General features: G+C 49.0%; 1 protein-coding gene across 1 annotated transcript in view; it reads right to left on the bottom strand.

The window, feature by feature from the left end:
* LOC144686245 (MAGUK p55 subfamily member 4-like) overlaps positions 1 to 17,187 on the bottom strand; it is a 57,206-nt gene that overhangs the window by 14,458 nt on the left and 25,561 nt on the right. The window contains exons 10-14 of the mRNA XM_078551339.1: positions 15,802 to 15,866; positions 12,170 to 12,190; positions 5,689 to 5,730; positions 4,269 to 4,439; positions 2,057 to 2,137 (exon numbers count right to left, since the gene is read on the bottom strand). Coding sequence (XP_078407465.1) covers positions 2,057 to 2,137; positions 4,269 to 4,439; positions 5,689 to 5,730; positions 12,170 to 12,190; positions 15,802 to 15,866 — 380 coding nt within the window. The remainder of the gene's footprint in view (positions 1 to 2,056; positions 2,138 to 4,268; positions 4,440 to 5,688; positions 5,731 to 12,169; positions 12,191 to 15,801; positions 15,867 to 17,187) is intronic.

Genomic DNA, 17,187 nt, shown 5'->3' with positions numbered 1-17,187 from the left:
GAATTCCAAAGTCTCACAGCCCTCAGAGAGAAAAAAATTTCCTCATCTCTGTCTTAAATGGGCGATCCCTTCTTCTTATTCAACAGTGACGCCCTCGTTCTAGATCTTCCCAGAAGTGGAAACATCCCCTCCACATCCACCTTATCAAGTCGCCTCAGGATCTTATATGTTTCAACCAAGTCACCCCTTACTCTTCTAAACCCCAGCGGATACAAGCCAAGCCTGCCCAGCCTTCATCCTTTGGCAGGTGACCAAAAGTTTTGACAAAGAGATAGCGAGGCAGAGGGGTTTAGGGAGGGAATTCTGGAGCTTAGGGCCTGGGTAGCTGAAGGCCCGACCGCCAGTGGTGGGGTGATAAAAATCGGGGATGCCCAAGAGGCCAGAATTAGAGGAGCACCGATATCTTGTAGAAAGCCCCGTCATAACCCCGACATATCAGTCTATTGCTTTCTCCCTCACGTTTTTATCTAGCTTTTCCTTAAATACCACTGCATGCCCTCACCAAGTTCCATATTCTCACCACTTTATTGAGTAAAAAGTGGTTTCACCCGAATTCCTTGTTGGATTTATTGGTGACTTATCTTATTATTTATCGCCTCTAGTTTTGGCATCCCCCACAAACATCTCCACACATCTACCCTATCCACACATTTAACTCATCCCAACAGGGCAACTCTATCGCCTATCCTCAGCTCTACCCACCCATTTCATCCCCTCCCACACCTCGTGTACGCTCCACCCCATCGTAGACGCTACTCGCCCATTTAATCATCTTCCACAATCCATGGTACACAATCCCCCACCATAGATTCTGCCCGCCCATTGCCCATTTCCCCTCCCCACCCCCCCTGACCTGGGCAGAGTTTAATGCAAGCTGTCCCGAAGCGGGAGTCGTGGGGGAAGAGGCCACAGAATGACGCTGGAGCTGACCAGCCGGAATCCCGACAGCCTAATTAAACGGCCGGCGAGACGGCGAACCTGCATGAATGCAACGGGAAGCCAATTAAGACTGGTCGGCAGGCAGTTAAGAGACATTTGCCTGCCGCTGAAAGCTATTAAATGCACCCCTTGGGGTTAATTGAGTGGCGAGCGGGTATCACGAGCTGTGAGGTGCCGTCAGATGCCCAACCAGTGAAAGCTGGCAATATTGGAGCGAGCTGTCTCTCCCAGGTGGAGGGCCAGCCATTCAGCTACCTTCCGCAGGAGAACAGAAGGAGTTCGGAAAGGTGTGGGGCAAACATTGGAGGGGGAGAGGGCCTCATGCTACAGGCTGAGGGGCAAACATTGGAGGGGAAGAGGGCCTCATGCTACGGGCTGAGGGGCAAACATTACCACTTTAAATCCAAAGGCAGCAGCTTGTGAAAGGGCTAAACTCAGACCCATGGAAATCACACACACCCCCAATATTGTCAGACACATGAGCGGTGGAGGAGCAGCGCCAAAGGAGGGACACCAGGGAAAAGGGAGTGGCGCAGGAGCCAGAGGCACCATTATCAGAGAAGCAGGAGCGGCAAAAGGGCTCACTACTGTCAAATAATTTAATGGACTCCGCCCATCACTTCCTTTAATTGGCCGACGGCCGCATGTTCACCTGAATTAAATTCCACCCCTCCCCCGTGCCTATTTTCCTGAAAGGAGGTTCTCAAGAACCTGCACAACAGCTGGTGAAATCCAGTCTCTCCCATTTAGGGATCTTGTTGTGTTAGGGTGTCTCACTGATGAGATCTTGAGACTTATATGTTTAAACATGAACCGTTTATTGGTAATTCTCAACTACGTACAGATTCCAGTTACTGCCATGCATGGTGCTGCTTCCATGTAGGTTTCTTCTGGACTGTTCTCCGAGTCTATTACCATGTGACTCTATACATCATACCGTGGGCAGTGCTATTCTCCAGCCCCACGTTAACCCTTGCTCTGCTGAGCACCTTTACATTATAACGGCATACAGGCAAACACAACAGATCTTATCATTCGCAGCCAACCTGTATCCTGGCCAATTGTGCGCAGACTCACCACCTCAGGGTGTGCTACTGCACAAGAGATCCTGACTTACGTGGTACTGGACTTTGGAAGAGATGTGGATCGGACTCAATCAGCCTTCTTCTCAGTTCATTCACCCCGACTCCTGAGGGACCTAGAGTGTCAGGAAAACAAGGAAACCAGGCTAGCCTCTGGGTCTCAGTTCTCAATGCAATGTTCCCCATTATCACAGGTCATTTCCCCCCAGCTGTAAGCGCTGGCTGAGTAACACTACTCCAGCTACTTTCTGAAATTCAGAAGCTTATTGGGGACAAACGTTCAAACTCCTGCTCGTCATCGTAACTTTGGTGGAAGGATCACAGAAACTCTGCAAGCAACTCTCTTCTTTAGTATTGCTGATAAAAGAGACATGCTATTGAAGCTTTACATCTTGCGCTCATCAGGATAGATTTGCAAGAATGTCAAATTTCAAAAGGGAACGACAATTTATGCTGCATGAGCAGAGGGTGCTGATTGGTCGGCAAGTCGACTCTGATTGATCGAGGCCTTGCCATGGAGAATGCGCCAGGGAACTATTGTTCCCCCATGCTTTTGTTTAATTCAAAGAAAACACAATGCCTGGACATGCTCTCTCTGCTTGCTGAACAATCCTGGGTGCGCTAAGGATTACACTAACAACTAATTTAAGATAATCAGTTGGGCTCGCGTACGCTTGTAGAAGCAACACATGTTCATACACAGAGACTTGTCCTCGGTAAGCAGAAAGAACATGTCCAGGCATTGCATCTTCTTTGAATTAAACAAAAGCGTGGGGGACAATAGTTCCCTAATGTATTCTCCAACCTTCTCCCTCGACCAATCAGAGTCGACTTGCCCACCAATCAGCACCCTTTTCTCATGCAGTATAAACTGTTGCTCCCTTTGAAATTTGGCATTCTTGTGCCTGTCCTTATGGGTGCAAGACGAAAAGCTTCAGCAGCATTTCTCTCTTTTTTCAGCAATGCTCAAGTTCTGTACTCGCAAGCAACTACTCTCTTCACTGTTGTCCAGCTTAATGGGGCTGGCCTCGCTTGGTTCCACTTTTGCCTACTCACTGCAACCTTAACATGGGGGTCAGATTTCACCTTATACGTTCACAACATTCACCCCACCACCTTCCTCCACCTCCATCACTGCCTCGGAACTGTCACACCGCTCACCCAGTCACAATCTCCCCCCGTTAAACAATAGGAAGATAAAAAGGAGATGGTCTTCGGGCCCCACTGCAAATTCTGTTCTCTCACCACTGATTCAATGAGTGTACTCTGACTGTTGCCTCAGGCTGAATCAGATTGTTCGCTACCTGAACATCATATTCAACTTGGAGCTGAGCCTCTGACCCCACACCCTCCACATTTGAATGACCACCTACTACCATCTCTGTAACACTGCCCATCTCCATCTGCGCCTCAGCTTGTCTCCTGTTGAAACCCTCATCCATGTCTTTGTTACCTCACTGACCATTCCAGCTCTCCTGGCTGGCCTCCTGCCCTCTACCCACTGTGGATTTCAGTTCATCCAAAACTTTGCTGCCCGTATTCTATCCGACACCATGACCCATTGACCTTTCATCTTTGTCCAGTCTGCAGTGTGTCTGGCCCTTTGCCCTGGTGTCCCTTACTGGGGAGCTGGGCCTTTCCCCTGGTGCCTTGCCCTGTGGGACTGGGCCCTTCTCCTGGTAACCATCCCTTTGAGACTGGGCCTTTTCCTTGGTGCCCCGCTCTGTGGGACTGGGCCCTTCCTTCATGTCCTGCCCTGTAGGACTGGGCTATTCCCCTGGTGCCCTGCCCTCTGGGTCTGGGCCCTTCCCCTGGTGCCCTGCCCTCTGGGTCTGGGCCCTTCCCCTGGTGCCCTGTCCTGTGGGGCTGGGTCCTTCCTCATGTCCTGTCCTGTAGGATTGGGCCCTTCCCCTGGTGCCCTATGGGACTGGGCCTTTCTCCTGTTTTCTCACCCAGTGGGATTGGCCCTTCTGCTGGTATCATGCCCTCTGGGTCTGGGCCCTTCCCCTGGTCGGTTGTCCTATGGGACTGGGCCTTTCCCCTGTTTTCCTGTCCTGTGGGACTGGGCCCTTCCCCTGTTTTCCTGTCCTGTGGGATTGGGCCCTTCACCCAGTGCCCTGCAATGTCAGGACTGGGCCTGTCACCTGGAGTCAGTGAGGAAGTGGCCACCCTTCAGTCCATGTGAGCTTAGAAACCTTCCACCCGAGGAGGTTTAACCTGCTTCGAATCTGGATGATAGTTACTCACCCACCAGGATGACCAGCCTGTGCCTGTCGGTGGGGTTGCGCTGGTATCTCACCACCTCCTCGTATGGTGACAATGTGCTGGCATAACAACTGCTCGGGCAGCGAGTGGAGCACATCAACTGGCTGCTCTTCGACTTCCTGCGGCAGAGTTGCATACTCCTCCGGAACCCCGCTGTGAGGGAGGGACAGGGACAGCAACGGGTTAATGGGCAGGGGGGATAAGTCCAACAGAAAGATGTTAAAGGCGCTTTGCAAATGCAAGTTTATCCTCTTTGTGTTTAACGACAGCTCCAGGTAATGGGTTGAGTCCCAAGCATGCACCCACCCTTCCCCCACACCCCCACACCCACCCCCCCACCCCCACCTCCCCACCCCCACACCCCCACCCCCAGCCCCCACACCCCCAGACCCCCACACCCCCAGACCCCCAGCCCCCACACCCCCAGCCCCCACACCCCCACACCCCCACACCCCCACGCCCCCTACCCCACCCACCACCCCCTACCCCACCCACCACCCCCTACCCCACCCACCACCCCCACCCCACCCACCACCCCCACCCCACCCACCACCCCCACCCCACCCACCACCCCCACCCCACCCACCCCCCCTACCCCCACCCACCCCCCCTACCCCCACCCACCCCCCCTACCCCACCCCCACCCACCCCCCCCCACCCCCCTACCCCACCCACCCCCACCCCCACCCCCCCACCCCACCCACACCCACCCCCACCCCCCCACCCCACCCCCACCCCCCCACCCCACCCCCACCCCCCCCACCCCCCCCTCCCCCCACCTCCCCCCACACCCCCCCCACACCCCCCCACCCCCCACCTCCCCCCCCACCCCGACCTCCCCCCACACCCCCCACCTCCCCCCCCACCCCGACCTCCCCCCACACCCCGACCTCCCCCCACACCCCCCTACCCCACCCCCACCCCCACCTCCCCCCTACCCTACCCCCACCCCACCTCCCCCCAACACCCCCACCCCCCCTACCCCACCCCCACCCCCCCCAACACCCCCACCCCCACCCCCCCTACCCCACCCCCACCCCCACCCCCCCTACCCCACCCCACACCCCCCCTACCCCACCCCACACCCCCCTACCACCCCCATCCCTTTCACAGGCAGTGTATCGGGGAGGGGGTATTTTCCCCCTTTCCCAGACAGTATTTGGTTGAGGTTGTGTTGGGAAAGGGAGAATTTGGTTGGCGGAGCTGGGCTTGTGTGTGTGTGTGTGTGTGTGTGCGTGTGTGTTGATGCCAGAGGGAAGTGCCGATGGTCAGGGTGAATATCCGATCCCTCTGCCCAGAACACTCCGTACAAGGGCAGAAAGGGGGAACTGAAAAGCAGGAAGCGGAATGGGAAACAAACACAAAGCAGCCGCGGAGGGGAGTGAGTGAGCTAGGAACCCACCAATGTACAATCCTTGGTTATATCCATTGAATTCAGCATCTTCTGTACACCAGGGAGATAACGCCGGGAGAGAGCAAAGAACAGGAGGGATGTTAAGTCAGATCTTAAAATCACTGAGGTTAGATCTCAAATTACATATGCAAGAACCTCAATTACATATATTAGACTGTGGCGAGTCAGCCAGTATCAGGAGTTACCACGAATAACTGGGGCTGTCATGGTTTGGATCAGCTGATCCCACCTCAATACTGATTCACTCCATTAACAAACCAAAGATCTTTATTCTTGGCCTACTCCCCAAACTGCAGCAGCATCCTCCACCCCCTTCCCTCCATCCACTACCCCCACTGCCCTTCCTACCAACACCAGCTTCTGTGGTTTTTGTCTTCAGACACTGGACCCCCCCAACCCTTGGGGGCAGTCATGTAACTGACCCTTTATGTGCTAGACTGGTCAGTGTTAGTATCTAATCGGCTCTGTTGATGGATGTTAAATACCCAGTGGTTTAAGGTAATAAGGTGAGCAGGTGTTGAGTATTGATCAGTTAATTGTACTCAGATATGTATATAAAGAAGAGTCAGTGAGCACTGGGGAGGAGATTGTGTTAGAGTGGAGAATTAAGCTCTGTAAATGGTCTCTACTAAAGCATTCTAGCCTGTGTCTATTTCACAGCCAGGCTTGGGAATTTCCTCTGACAGTCAGTGATCAATGGCAGAATATTCCAGCAGAGCCAAGCCTGATCCTGATCCTGTCCTCGTGCTAGATTTGCCTTTGTTACTTCTAGACTATTACAATACTCTCATGGCAGGCCACCAACTTCCACTCTCTATCAACTTAAACTCATCTAAACCTCTGTCGCCTGTATCCTAACTCACACCAAGCCCTGTTCACCCATCACCCCCTGTGCTCGCTAACCCGCATTGGCTCCTAGTCCAACAGTGCTTCGATTTTAAAATGTTCATATTTGTCTTCAAATCCTTCCAATGTCTCCCCTCTCCCTATCTCTGTAATCTCCTCTTAACCTACAACCCTCCAAGATATATGCGTTCCTCCAATTCTGGTCCCTTGCGCCTCCCCAATTTTAATTTCTCCACCATTGTCAGCCGTGTCTTCAGTGGTCAAGGCCCCGAGCTCTGGAATTTCCTCCCCATACTTCTCTGCCTCTCTACCTCATTTTCCTCCTTCAAGATGTTTCTTAAAACCTACCACTTTGACCAAGCTTTTGTTCATCTGCCTGGTTATCTCCTTATGTGCCTCGGTGTAAAATTTCGCTAGATAATGCTACTTGTGAAGAGCTACCTTGAAATGTTTTACTATGTTCAAGATGCTACGTCAATGCAAGTTGTTTTTGGAGTCACTGGAAGATGGTCAGAAGTGGGCACCCTGACCCCCAAGGTGCTGAAGCTAATTGAGGTTGGTTTGGCTCAGGAACCTCTGAGTCGGAACGTTGTGGGTTCAAATCCTACTTCAGAGACCTGGTTGGTCTGTCAGCACAAGCTGGGAACAATTGCTGGGCCTGAGATACACTGAATATTCTGTCTCGGGCCTCACTTTTATTTTTGGATTAATTCATGGGGATGTGGGTGTTGCTGGCTAGGCCCAGCATTTATTGCCCATCCCTAATTGCCCCTTGAGAAGGTGGTGGTGAGCTGCCTTCTTGGGCCGCTGCAGTCCATGTGGTGTAGGTACATTTCATCCCTTATTAATGTTCTAGAGGTTTGATACAACTGAGGGATTGCTGTGGGTCTGGAGTCCACATGTTGGCCAGGCCAGGTAAGGACAGCAGATTTCCTCCCCTAAAGGGGCATTAGTGAACCAGATGGGTTTTAACGACAATCCTTTCACGGTCGTCATTAGACTTTTAATTCAAGATTTTTAAAATTGAATTCAAATTCCACCACCTGTTGTGGCGGGTTTCGAATCTGGATCTCCAGAGCATTATCCTGGCTCTCAGGATTACTAGTCCAGTGACAACACCATTACTCCCTCTATGATGTACGAGCTTAAGACACCTGCTGGACCTCACAATTAAGGCAAAGAAGTTTTGAATTTTCAGGTCGCTACGTTGCCAGCAATGGGGTTTAGCTAGGCCATTAAAGGGAAAGGGAATGTGACCAGGAGATTGCTGGGGACAGGGCAACAATTGGAGAGGCTGATGCCAGTGACCAGAGGCCTGGGCTTTGGTGAGCAGTGGCCATCCAAAAGGCAAAAAAAAATCAATTGGATATGATGAGTGCCAGTAAAACTTCACAGAATCACACAGTGCAGAAGAGGCCCTTCGGCCCATCGAGTCTGCGCCAACACATGAGAAACACCTGACCTACCTACCTAATCCCATTTACCAGCACTTGGCCCATAGCCTTGTCCGAACTGGTCTCGTTGCCTTAAAATGGAACGCCAGTATTACAGGGGCCAGTGTTATTGTTTTTCACTGGGATTTGAACATTTTGAACTGGTTTTTCATTTTGGGCAGCAATGACTGTGTGGTCTTAATGTGGGCTTGTCAGGAGGTATAATAACTTTCATAATGTTACTGGAATTTATTGTAAGGTAGAGTGTGTGTGTGTCACTTAATTGAATTAAAGGCAGCTGATCTGAAGGCAAGCTAGGTTTGAAATGTTAAATAGGTAAACATGGGGCAAGTTTTAGAATGTGCGGTATAAAGGGAACATTTGCATTTTAAAATAAACCAGACTAGCTTGAATTCAGAAGAGGAGGTGAAGGGTTTCACCTAGCCAGGAGAAGTCAAGAAACAGTGTATTTATTTTTCTCAAAGATTACTGGTAAAATTGGTACTTTGATAGGTTTTTATTATTACAGAGGTAAAGTCCAAAAACATAGTGAAACAATGGGAATTTGCATTCAAACAGGAAAATATGTATAAAGGAGAGAAGGCTGTGTGTAAGGGCAGGCCCTCTAAGATGTAACAAGTGTGAAAAGCCTTCAGCATCTAAGCCTCAAGCTGCTGTCTACAAGGAACCGAAGCTGAGAAAAACCCACTTTGAATTCGACTGTTCAGGGTATCATGTTACTTTGCCTGGGTCTTTGAAAATCTCTGTGTTTTACTGTTGCCTTAACGGAGGTGTAACTGGGAGTTAGATTAACTATGGGAGCTAGGAGTTATCATAGTAGTAATTTGTAAACCTGTGTATGTGCTTAAAATCATTTTTTTATTAATAAAGGTTTAATTTAGTTTTGTAAGAAACCTGTAAGCCTCGGTGGTCTTATTACTACAGAATTCAAGGCACGCTTCTCAGAATATATACAAATTGCAAAACAGTTGTGGCAGTTGTTTCAACTTTCGCCTTTGGGATTTGAGCAGCCCAGCATTTACCATCAGCTGTGCCATAACAGGGCTCCAGATACAGGTAGCAGAATTTTGTAGATTTACCTTCTTTTAGTTCCTCTTCAGAAAGCAAACAAGAGGAGAAAATTAGGAAAAACAATAAATTAGTTAACGATACCTCTTCTGTCATCTGCCACCAACCAACGGCAGTGTATAACTACTGTTCCTCCCTAGCATTAACACTGGCCATGTGATTTGAGTAACTCATGTCAAATATTGAGCAGCAGGGAGCATGTGAAAAGGGCTCCAGTTTAGTTTGGGTCCCACAAACAAGCTAGCTATTGTTAATAATATTGCACACAGTTCACACTTGCTGTTTGCACATCATTACTTCCTGTAACACTTTTTATATCAACATTTATGATGGACTTTTGCTTTGCAAATATTTATATGGGGGATTCTTTAAGTTTCTTTTTATCATGGGTAGATCATATGTAAACATTTCACTGTCACGATTTTACTGTTGTGATGAAGGAACTAAATCATCCAAAAAACTTCATGAAGAAAGATCATCATTGGAGATGATCAGATAGTTATTACAATCGATAATATCCATTTTACACAACATTGCAAATCTATCCCAGAGTCTTTTGCAGCCATACCCTGAGCGATCTGGATTATGTTGGCTGCAGGTTTACATACAGTAGGCAGTGTTTCTCTTTCACTGCCTCCACTTTACACTCTCCTAACACAAAGCTCCTCACTGAGATCTCCACTCCATCCGTGTGGCCTGTAAATTCTTTGGACAGGACAGGAGGTAACATTTTGGAGGGCACCCCCTCCTCAAATGCTGCCATCTTCCTTTTTCTTCCCTCTACCCTACTCTGTGTCCCTCCTCCATGTCCTGGTGGTCCTACGGGCAGCCAATGGGAGATCCAACTCTCACCAGGCCAACACTCTGCTCAAAGCTCTTCTGGTAATCACTTTTTTAAAGGCTTCTCGAGGTTGCAGGCTCTAATTTGGACTCTTTCCACTATCATGGGCTGGCACTCATTACTCATTAGCTCGCTGTTAATTGCCTTTGGTGCACTGGGAGGATTAGTTCGAGTATGTGGGGACCCCTGTGCCATTCTGGCAGCTCCTGAGTGCACACTGTCACCGAGCGCTTCCGCTCAGACTGCAGATGGCAGTGAGGCCATCACATAGGGTTACACAGATTGTACAGGACAGAAAGAGGCCATTCAGCACAGCCAGTCCATGCCAGCGTTTACATTCCAGTCGAGCCTTCTCCCATCCTTCCTTATCTAACTCTATCAGTGTCACTAGGGAAGTGGGATTGAGCAAATTGTTTGGGCTGTGGGCTGACAAATCCCTGGGCCCTGATGGGCTTCATCCTAGAGCCTTAAAAGAAGTGGCTGATGAGATAGTTGATGCGTTGGTTTTAATTTTCCAAAGTCCCCTAGATTTCGGGATGATTCCATTAGATTGAAAAATAGCAAATGTAACTCCTTTGTTCAAAAAAGGGAGGGAGACAGAAAGCAGGAAACTACAGGCCAGTTAGCTTAACATCTGTCATAGGGAAATGTTAGAAGCTATTATTATAGATGTTATAGCAGGGCACATAGATAAATTCAAGGCAATTGGGCAGAGTCAACATGGTTTTGTGAAAGGGAAATCATGTTTAACCAATTTATTGGAGTTCTTTGAAGGAGTTGCATGTGCTGTGGATAAAGGGGAACCAGTGGATGTACTTTACTTAGATCAGTGCTGCAGCCTCAACTTTTTTACAATTTATATTAAATGACTTGGATGAAGGGACCAAAGGTATGGTTGCTAAATTTGCTGATGACACAAAGATAGGTAGGAAAGTAAGTTGTGAAGAGGACATAATGAGGCTACAAAGGGACATAGATAGGTTAAGCGATTGGACAAAGATCTGGCAAATGGAGTATCATGTGGGAAAATGTGAAATTTTCCATTTTGGCAGGAAGAATAAAAAAAAAAGCATATTATCTAAATGATGAGGGATTGCAGAGCTCTGAGATGCAGAGGGATCTGGGTGTCCTAGTTCATGAATCACAAAAGGTTAGTATGCAGGTGCAGCAGATAGTTAGGAAAGCTAGTGGAATGTTATCATTTATTGCGGGAAGAATTGAATACAAAAACAGGGAGGTTATGCTTCAGTTGTACAGGGCACTGGTGAGACCACATCTGGAATACTGTGTACAGTATTGGTCTCCTTATTTAAGGACAGATGTAAATGTGTTAGAAGTAGTTCAGAGAAGGTTTACTAGACTAATACGAGGAATGGGTGGGTTGTCTTAAGAAGAAAGGCTAGGGTTGTATCCACTGGAGTTTAGAACAGTAAGAGGCAACTTGATTGAAACCTTTAAAATCCTGAGGGGTCTTGACAAGGTGGATGTGGAGGGGACGTTTCCTTTTGCAGGAGAATAAGAATTTTCAGCAATACTAAAGATATACTTGCATTGGAAGCAGTTCAGAGAAGGCAGACTAGGCTGATCCCTGGGATGATGGGGTTGTGTTATGAGGAAAGATTGAGCAGGTTGTACCTACACTCATTGGTGTTTAGAAGAATGAGAGGTGATTTTATTGAAACATATAAGACTCTGAGGACGCTTGACACAGTAGGTGCTGAAAGGATCTTTCCTCTTGTGGGGGAATCTAGAGCTGAGGAGCACAGTTTAAAGATAAGGGGTCTCCCATTTAAACGAAGATGAGGAGGAATTTCTTCTCTCAGAGGGTCATCGGTCTTTGGAGTTCTCCTCCTCATGAAGGCTGGATCACGAATATATTCAAGGCTGAGTTAGATTTTTGATCAACAAGGGAGTTAAGGGTTATGGGAAACAGGCAAGAAAATGGAGTTAAGGCCACAACCAGATCAGCCATGATCTTATAGATGGCAGAGTGGGCTTGAAGGACTCAATTGCCTCCTCCTGCTCCTATTTTTTATGACCTGGGCCAGAGGCACAGGAAGACAATGAATATGAGTGATGGATGGAGTGGGGAGGGGAGCCTGGCATGGTTCCTATTCAGGAAATGGCGACACACCGACTGTGGTCCCCACACCCATCCCCAAACTATGGGCCACAATGGGGGATATTGGTCATCTGAGCTGTTTGCAGTTCATGGGGAGTATTGTTAGCACTGTACATTAAACACGTAAGGCTCACTTACCTGATTCAAAGGTTTCTTCATCTGTGGAGATAAGAAAGAAAATCTTGACACAATGTTTGGAAATGCAGACATTAGGGGTCATTTTACAACTAGGGGCTCCTGGCAAAAAGACTGACCCTAGAAGCTTGGGAATTTCTGCCTGTATTTCTGATACTCAAGGCCACCCCACCCCTTCCCCACACTCTCAAAATATATAGTCAGTATGCTTCCCAAGCTAATATGGTTCACCTTGACCTGGGCCTGTGTGATGGTGCATTCCCGAACATTTAAAATAAACCCCCTCATAAGATAAGTGGATGGCTTTCAACAGGAGGTGGGCAAAGGTCCTTTGAGTCTCTACCAAAAATCACCACTTCCATGTACATTAAAGTCTGAAATGGAATATGAAATACTCCCCAGATCCAAATCCTTTTCACAGACCAACCCTATCCACCGACCTCCTCCCTATAATCCTCAGCCCCACCCAACATCACTTCATATCTGTCAACCCTCCCCAACCACCTTCTCTCAAAATCCCTCAACCCCACCCACCGACCTTCCCCCCCTTATCCCTCAACCCCACCTACGCACATCCTCCCCATATCCCGCAACCCCACCCACCGACCTTCCCCCCTTATCCCTCAACCCCACCTACCCACCTCCTCCCCATATCCCTCAACCCCACCTATCCACCTTCCCCCCATATCCTCAATCCCACCTACCCACCTCCTCTCCATATCCCTCAACCCCACCTACACACCTTCTCCCCATATCCTCAATCCCACCTACCCACCTTCTCCCCATATCCCTCAAGCCCACCTACCCATCTTCTCCCCATATCCCTCAATCCCACCTTCTCCCCATATCCCTCAACCCCACCTACCCATCTTCTCCCCATATCCCTCAACCCCACCTTCTCCCCATATCCCTCAACCCCACCTACCCATCTTCTCCCCATATCCCTCAACCCCACCTACCCATCTTCTCCCCATATCCCTCAATCCCACCTTCTCCCCATATCCCTCAACCCCACCTACCCAGCTTCTCCCCATATCCCTCAATCCCACCTTCTCCCCATATCCCTCAACCCCACCTACCCATCTTCTCCCCATATCCCTCAACCTCACCTACCCACCTTCCCCCCATATCCTCAATCCCACCTACCCACCTCCTCTCCATATCCCTCAACCCCACCTACACACCTTCTCCCATATCCTCAATCCCACCTACCCACCTCCTCCCTATATCCCTCAACCCCACCTACCCACCTTCCCCCCATATCCTCAATCCCACCTACCCACCTTCTCCCTGTATTGCTCAAGCCCACCTACCTACCTTCTCCCTGTATCCCTCAAGCCCACCTACCTACCTTCTCCCCTTATCCCTCAATCCCACCTTCTCCTCATATCCCTCAATCCCACCTACCCACCTTCTCCCTATATCCCTCAATCCCACCTACCCACCTTCTCCCTATATCCCTCAAGCCCACCTACCCACCTTCTCCCTGTATCCCTCAAGCCCACCTACCCACCTTCTCCCTGTATCCCTCAAGCCCACCTACCCACCTTCTCCCTGTATCCCTCAAGCCCACCTACCCACCTTCTCCCTGTATCCCTCAAGCCCACCTACCCACCTTCTCCCTGTATCCCTCAAGCCCACCTACCCACCTTCTCCCTGTATCCCTCAAGCCCACCTACCCACCTTCTCCCTGTATCCCTCAAGCCCACCTACCCACCTTCTCCCTGTATCCCTCAAGCCCACCTACCCACCTTCTCCCTGTATCCCTCAAGCCCACCTACCCACCTTCTCCCTGTATCCCTCAAGCCCACCTACCCACCTTCTCCCTGTATCCCTCAAGCCCATCTACCCACCTTTTTATTACCTGTTTCAACAAACTTCTCAGCAATTGCCATGTCCTCTTCTGTAAGCCGCACAAATGAGACATAAATGAGGTGGGAGCTTCAGGCAGGAAACACAATGAGAATGTAGCAGTTCAGCATCTGATTGGATCTACTCACCTTCTTCCACTGGACTCACTGCATAAACCCCGCCAGCAGCAGAAAGTTAAACAGATCACATTCAGCACACAAGCTCTTACAGGCAGTGAGAGCAACGAGGCACAAAGTCAACACTGTCCTCAGCACCTTTTAAAGGAGATGAAGATACTGCAGTCGAGACCCACCCCTTAATCTTAAAGGAAAATCTTTATGGTCAACGTAAGGTCTGTGTCGGGGATCAAAATATCTGAAAACAGCAAAGTCAGGGTATAACCAGGAAACAGAGGGTGAGAGCACGCACAATAGGAATGGCCTTCGTCATGCACAGGAGAGAACTCAGTGCCCAAGAAAGAGTCAGTGCTGTAACACCCCCAAACTGACTGTGATATCCTCGCACTAACTGTAAAATCCATACACTGACTGTAATATCCCCTGACTGACTGTAACACTTTCACATTTACTGTAATGTCCCCTCACTGACTGCAACACCCTCACACTGACTGTAACGTCTCCTCACAAACTGTAACACCCTCACGCTGACTAACATCCTCACAATGACTATAACATCCTCACACTGACTGTAACTTCCTAACACTGACTGTAACATCCTTGCATTGACTGTAACATCCCCTCACTGACTGCAACACCCTCGCACTGACTGTAATGCTCCCTCTCACTAACTTTAACACCTCCCTCACTGACTGTAAATCCTCACACTGACTGTAGCACCCTCGCACTGACTGTAGCACTCTTGCACTGACTGTAACACCCTCACACTGACTGTAGAACCCCCTCACTGACTGTAACACCCTTGCACTGACTGTAACAACACCCTCATTGACTGTAAAACCCCCTCACTGACTGTAACATCCTCACACTGACTGTAACAACCTCATACTGACTGTAACATCCTTGCACTGACTGTAACATCCCCTCACTGACTGCAACACCCTCGCACTGACTGTAAAACCCCCTCACTGACTGTAACACCCTTGCACTGACTGTAACATCCTTGCACTGACTGTAACATCCCCTCACTGACTGCAACACCCTCGCACTGACTGTAATGCTCCCCCTCACTAACTGTATCATCCCCCTCACTGACTGTAAATTCTCACACTGACTGTAGCACCCTTGCACTGACTGTAGCATTCTTGCACTGACTGTAATACCCTTTCACTGACTGTAACAACCCCCTCACTGGCTGTAAAACCCTTGCACTGACTGTAATGCTCCCCCTCACGAACTGTAACACCCCCTCACTGACTGTAAATCCTCACACTGACTGTACCACCCTCACACTGACTGTAACACCCTCACACTGACTGTAACATCCTCACACTGACTGTAACACCCTCATACTGACTGTAACATCCTTGCATTGACTATAACATCCCTCACTGACTGCAACACCCTCTCACTGACTGTAATGCGCCCCTCACTAACTGTAACACCACCTCACTGACCGTAAAACCCTCGCACTGACTGTAAAACCCTTGTACTGACTGTAACACCCTCATATTGACTGTAACACTCTTGCACTGACTGTAACATCCCCTCAATGACTGTAACGACCCCCTCACTGACTGCAACACCCCTTCACTGACTGTAACACTCCCACACTGACTGTAACATCCCCACATTGGTGTTACTCACGGAGTGTTGATTTGTTACAAGTGTGCAACAGGAAGGAGTGCGACCACCAGAACTCCCTCTGCTTCCTGGGGATACAAGAAAGAGGGGATTGAGTAAGGTACACACAGTAAACATGTTCATGGACACAGAGCAGAATTCCAGCATATACAGGGAAGAGCAGTGGAAGATTTAGAAAATGAATAAGCTGTTCAACCCAAGCAAGCCAAAACTTTTTCATGAAAGAATTCTAAACTCCTAAGCTGCAGGCAACTGCAGGAGAGTGAATGTCAGAGATGGTAAGCTTTGATGGGAGAGATGGTCTTTGACATAGAGTTAATGTACCAGGGGGATGAGCTTTAAATAGACTGGAAGACTTTTTCTTCAATCCTTTCCTTCTTCCTCCAACCTATGCTGTCCCTGTCCTGGGGGTGTTTGATGGGACAGTGTAGAGGGAGCTTTACTCTGTATCTAACCCCGTGCTGTCCCTGTCCTGGGGGTGTTTGATGGGACAGTGTAGAGGGAGCTTTACTCTGTATCTAACCCCGTGCTGTACCTGCCCTGGGAGTGTTTGATGGGGACAGTGTAGAGGGAGCTTTACTCTGTATCTAACCCCGTGCTGTACCTGTCCTGGGAGTGTTTGATGAGACTGTGTAGAGGGAGATTTACTCTGTATCTAACCTGTGCCATACCAGTTTGGTTCATCCTATAAGAGCATCATTAGAATGAGGTCCTTTTTGTCTGATCCGGTGAGTGTTAAAGATTGCAATACCCTACGTGAGGAAGAGCAGCATGTTCTCCTGACACCTTCTCATCACACTCTCTAGAAGCATTACCAGAAAACACATTAGCTGGTTGTTCATCACCTTGCTAATGTCAATATCTTGCAGCCCAGGAAGTCCAAAACCGTTTTTCAGCCAATTAAATACTTTTTGGAAGGAAGTTACTATAATAATGTAGAAAATGCGGCACACTGTAAGCTCCCACAAAGCAATGTGTTAATAACCAGATAATGTTTTATTTTAAGTGATGTTCGGTTGAGGGGTAAATATTTGCCAGGTTCCGAAGTAGAACTCTCCTGCTCTTCTCTGAAATAATGCCAAGAGACCTTGTGTGTTGACCTAAGAGAGCAGACAGGTCCTTGTCACGTCTGGAAGATGGGTCCTTCTTGTAACTGGAAGCCACATCTCTGCTTATTTATCTTCTTCTTGAGCTCTCTGCCCATAGCGCCATGGTGAGGGGCAAGGAGGCAGGTCCAGAATCAGCCCCAGACAGAATGGGGATTGAACCCCGTGCTGTTGGCAGCAATCTGATCCACACCAGACGTCTAGCCAACTGAACTCCCAAAAGTGTATTTGGCAACACACACCTTTACATGCATGTTGTACTCTGGAGCTATGGTGGTAGAGG

This window comes from Cetorhinus maximus, chromosome 11 (genome assembly GCF_964194155.1).
Source record: "Cetorhinus maximus chromosome 11, sCetMax3.hap1.1, whole genome shotgun sequence".
Lineage (NCBI taxonomy): Eukaryota > Metazoa > Chordata > Chondrichthyes > Lamniformes > Cetorhinidae > Cetorhinus > Cetorhinus maximus.
Note: the sequence above shows the minus strand (reverse complement) of the source record. Positions and strands in the feature narration are given on the sequence as shown.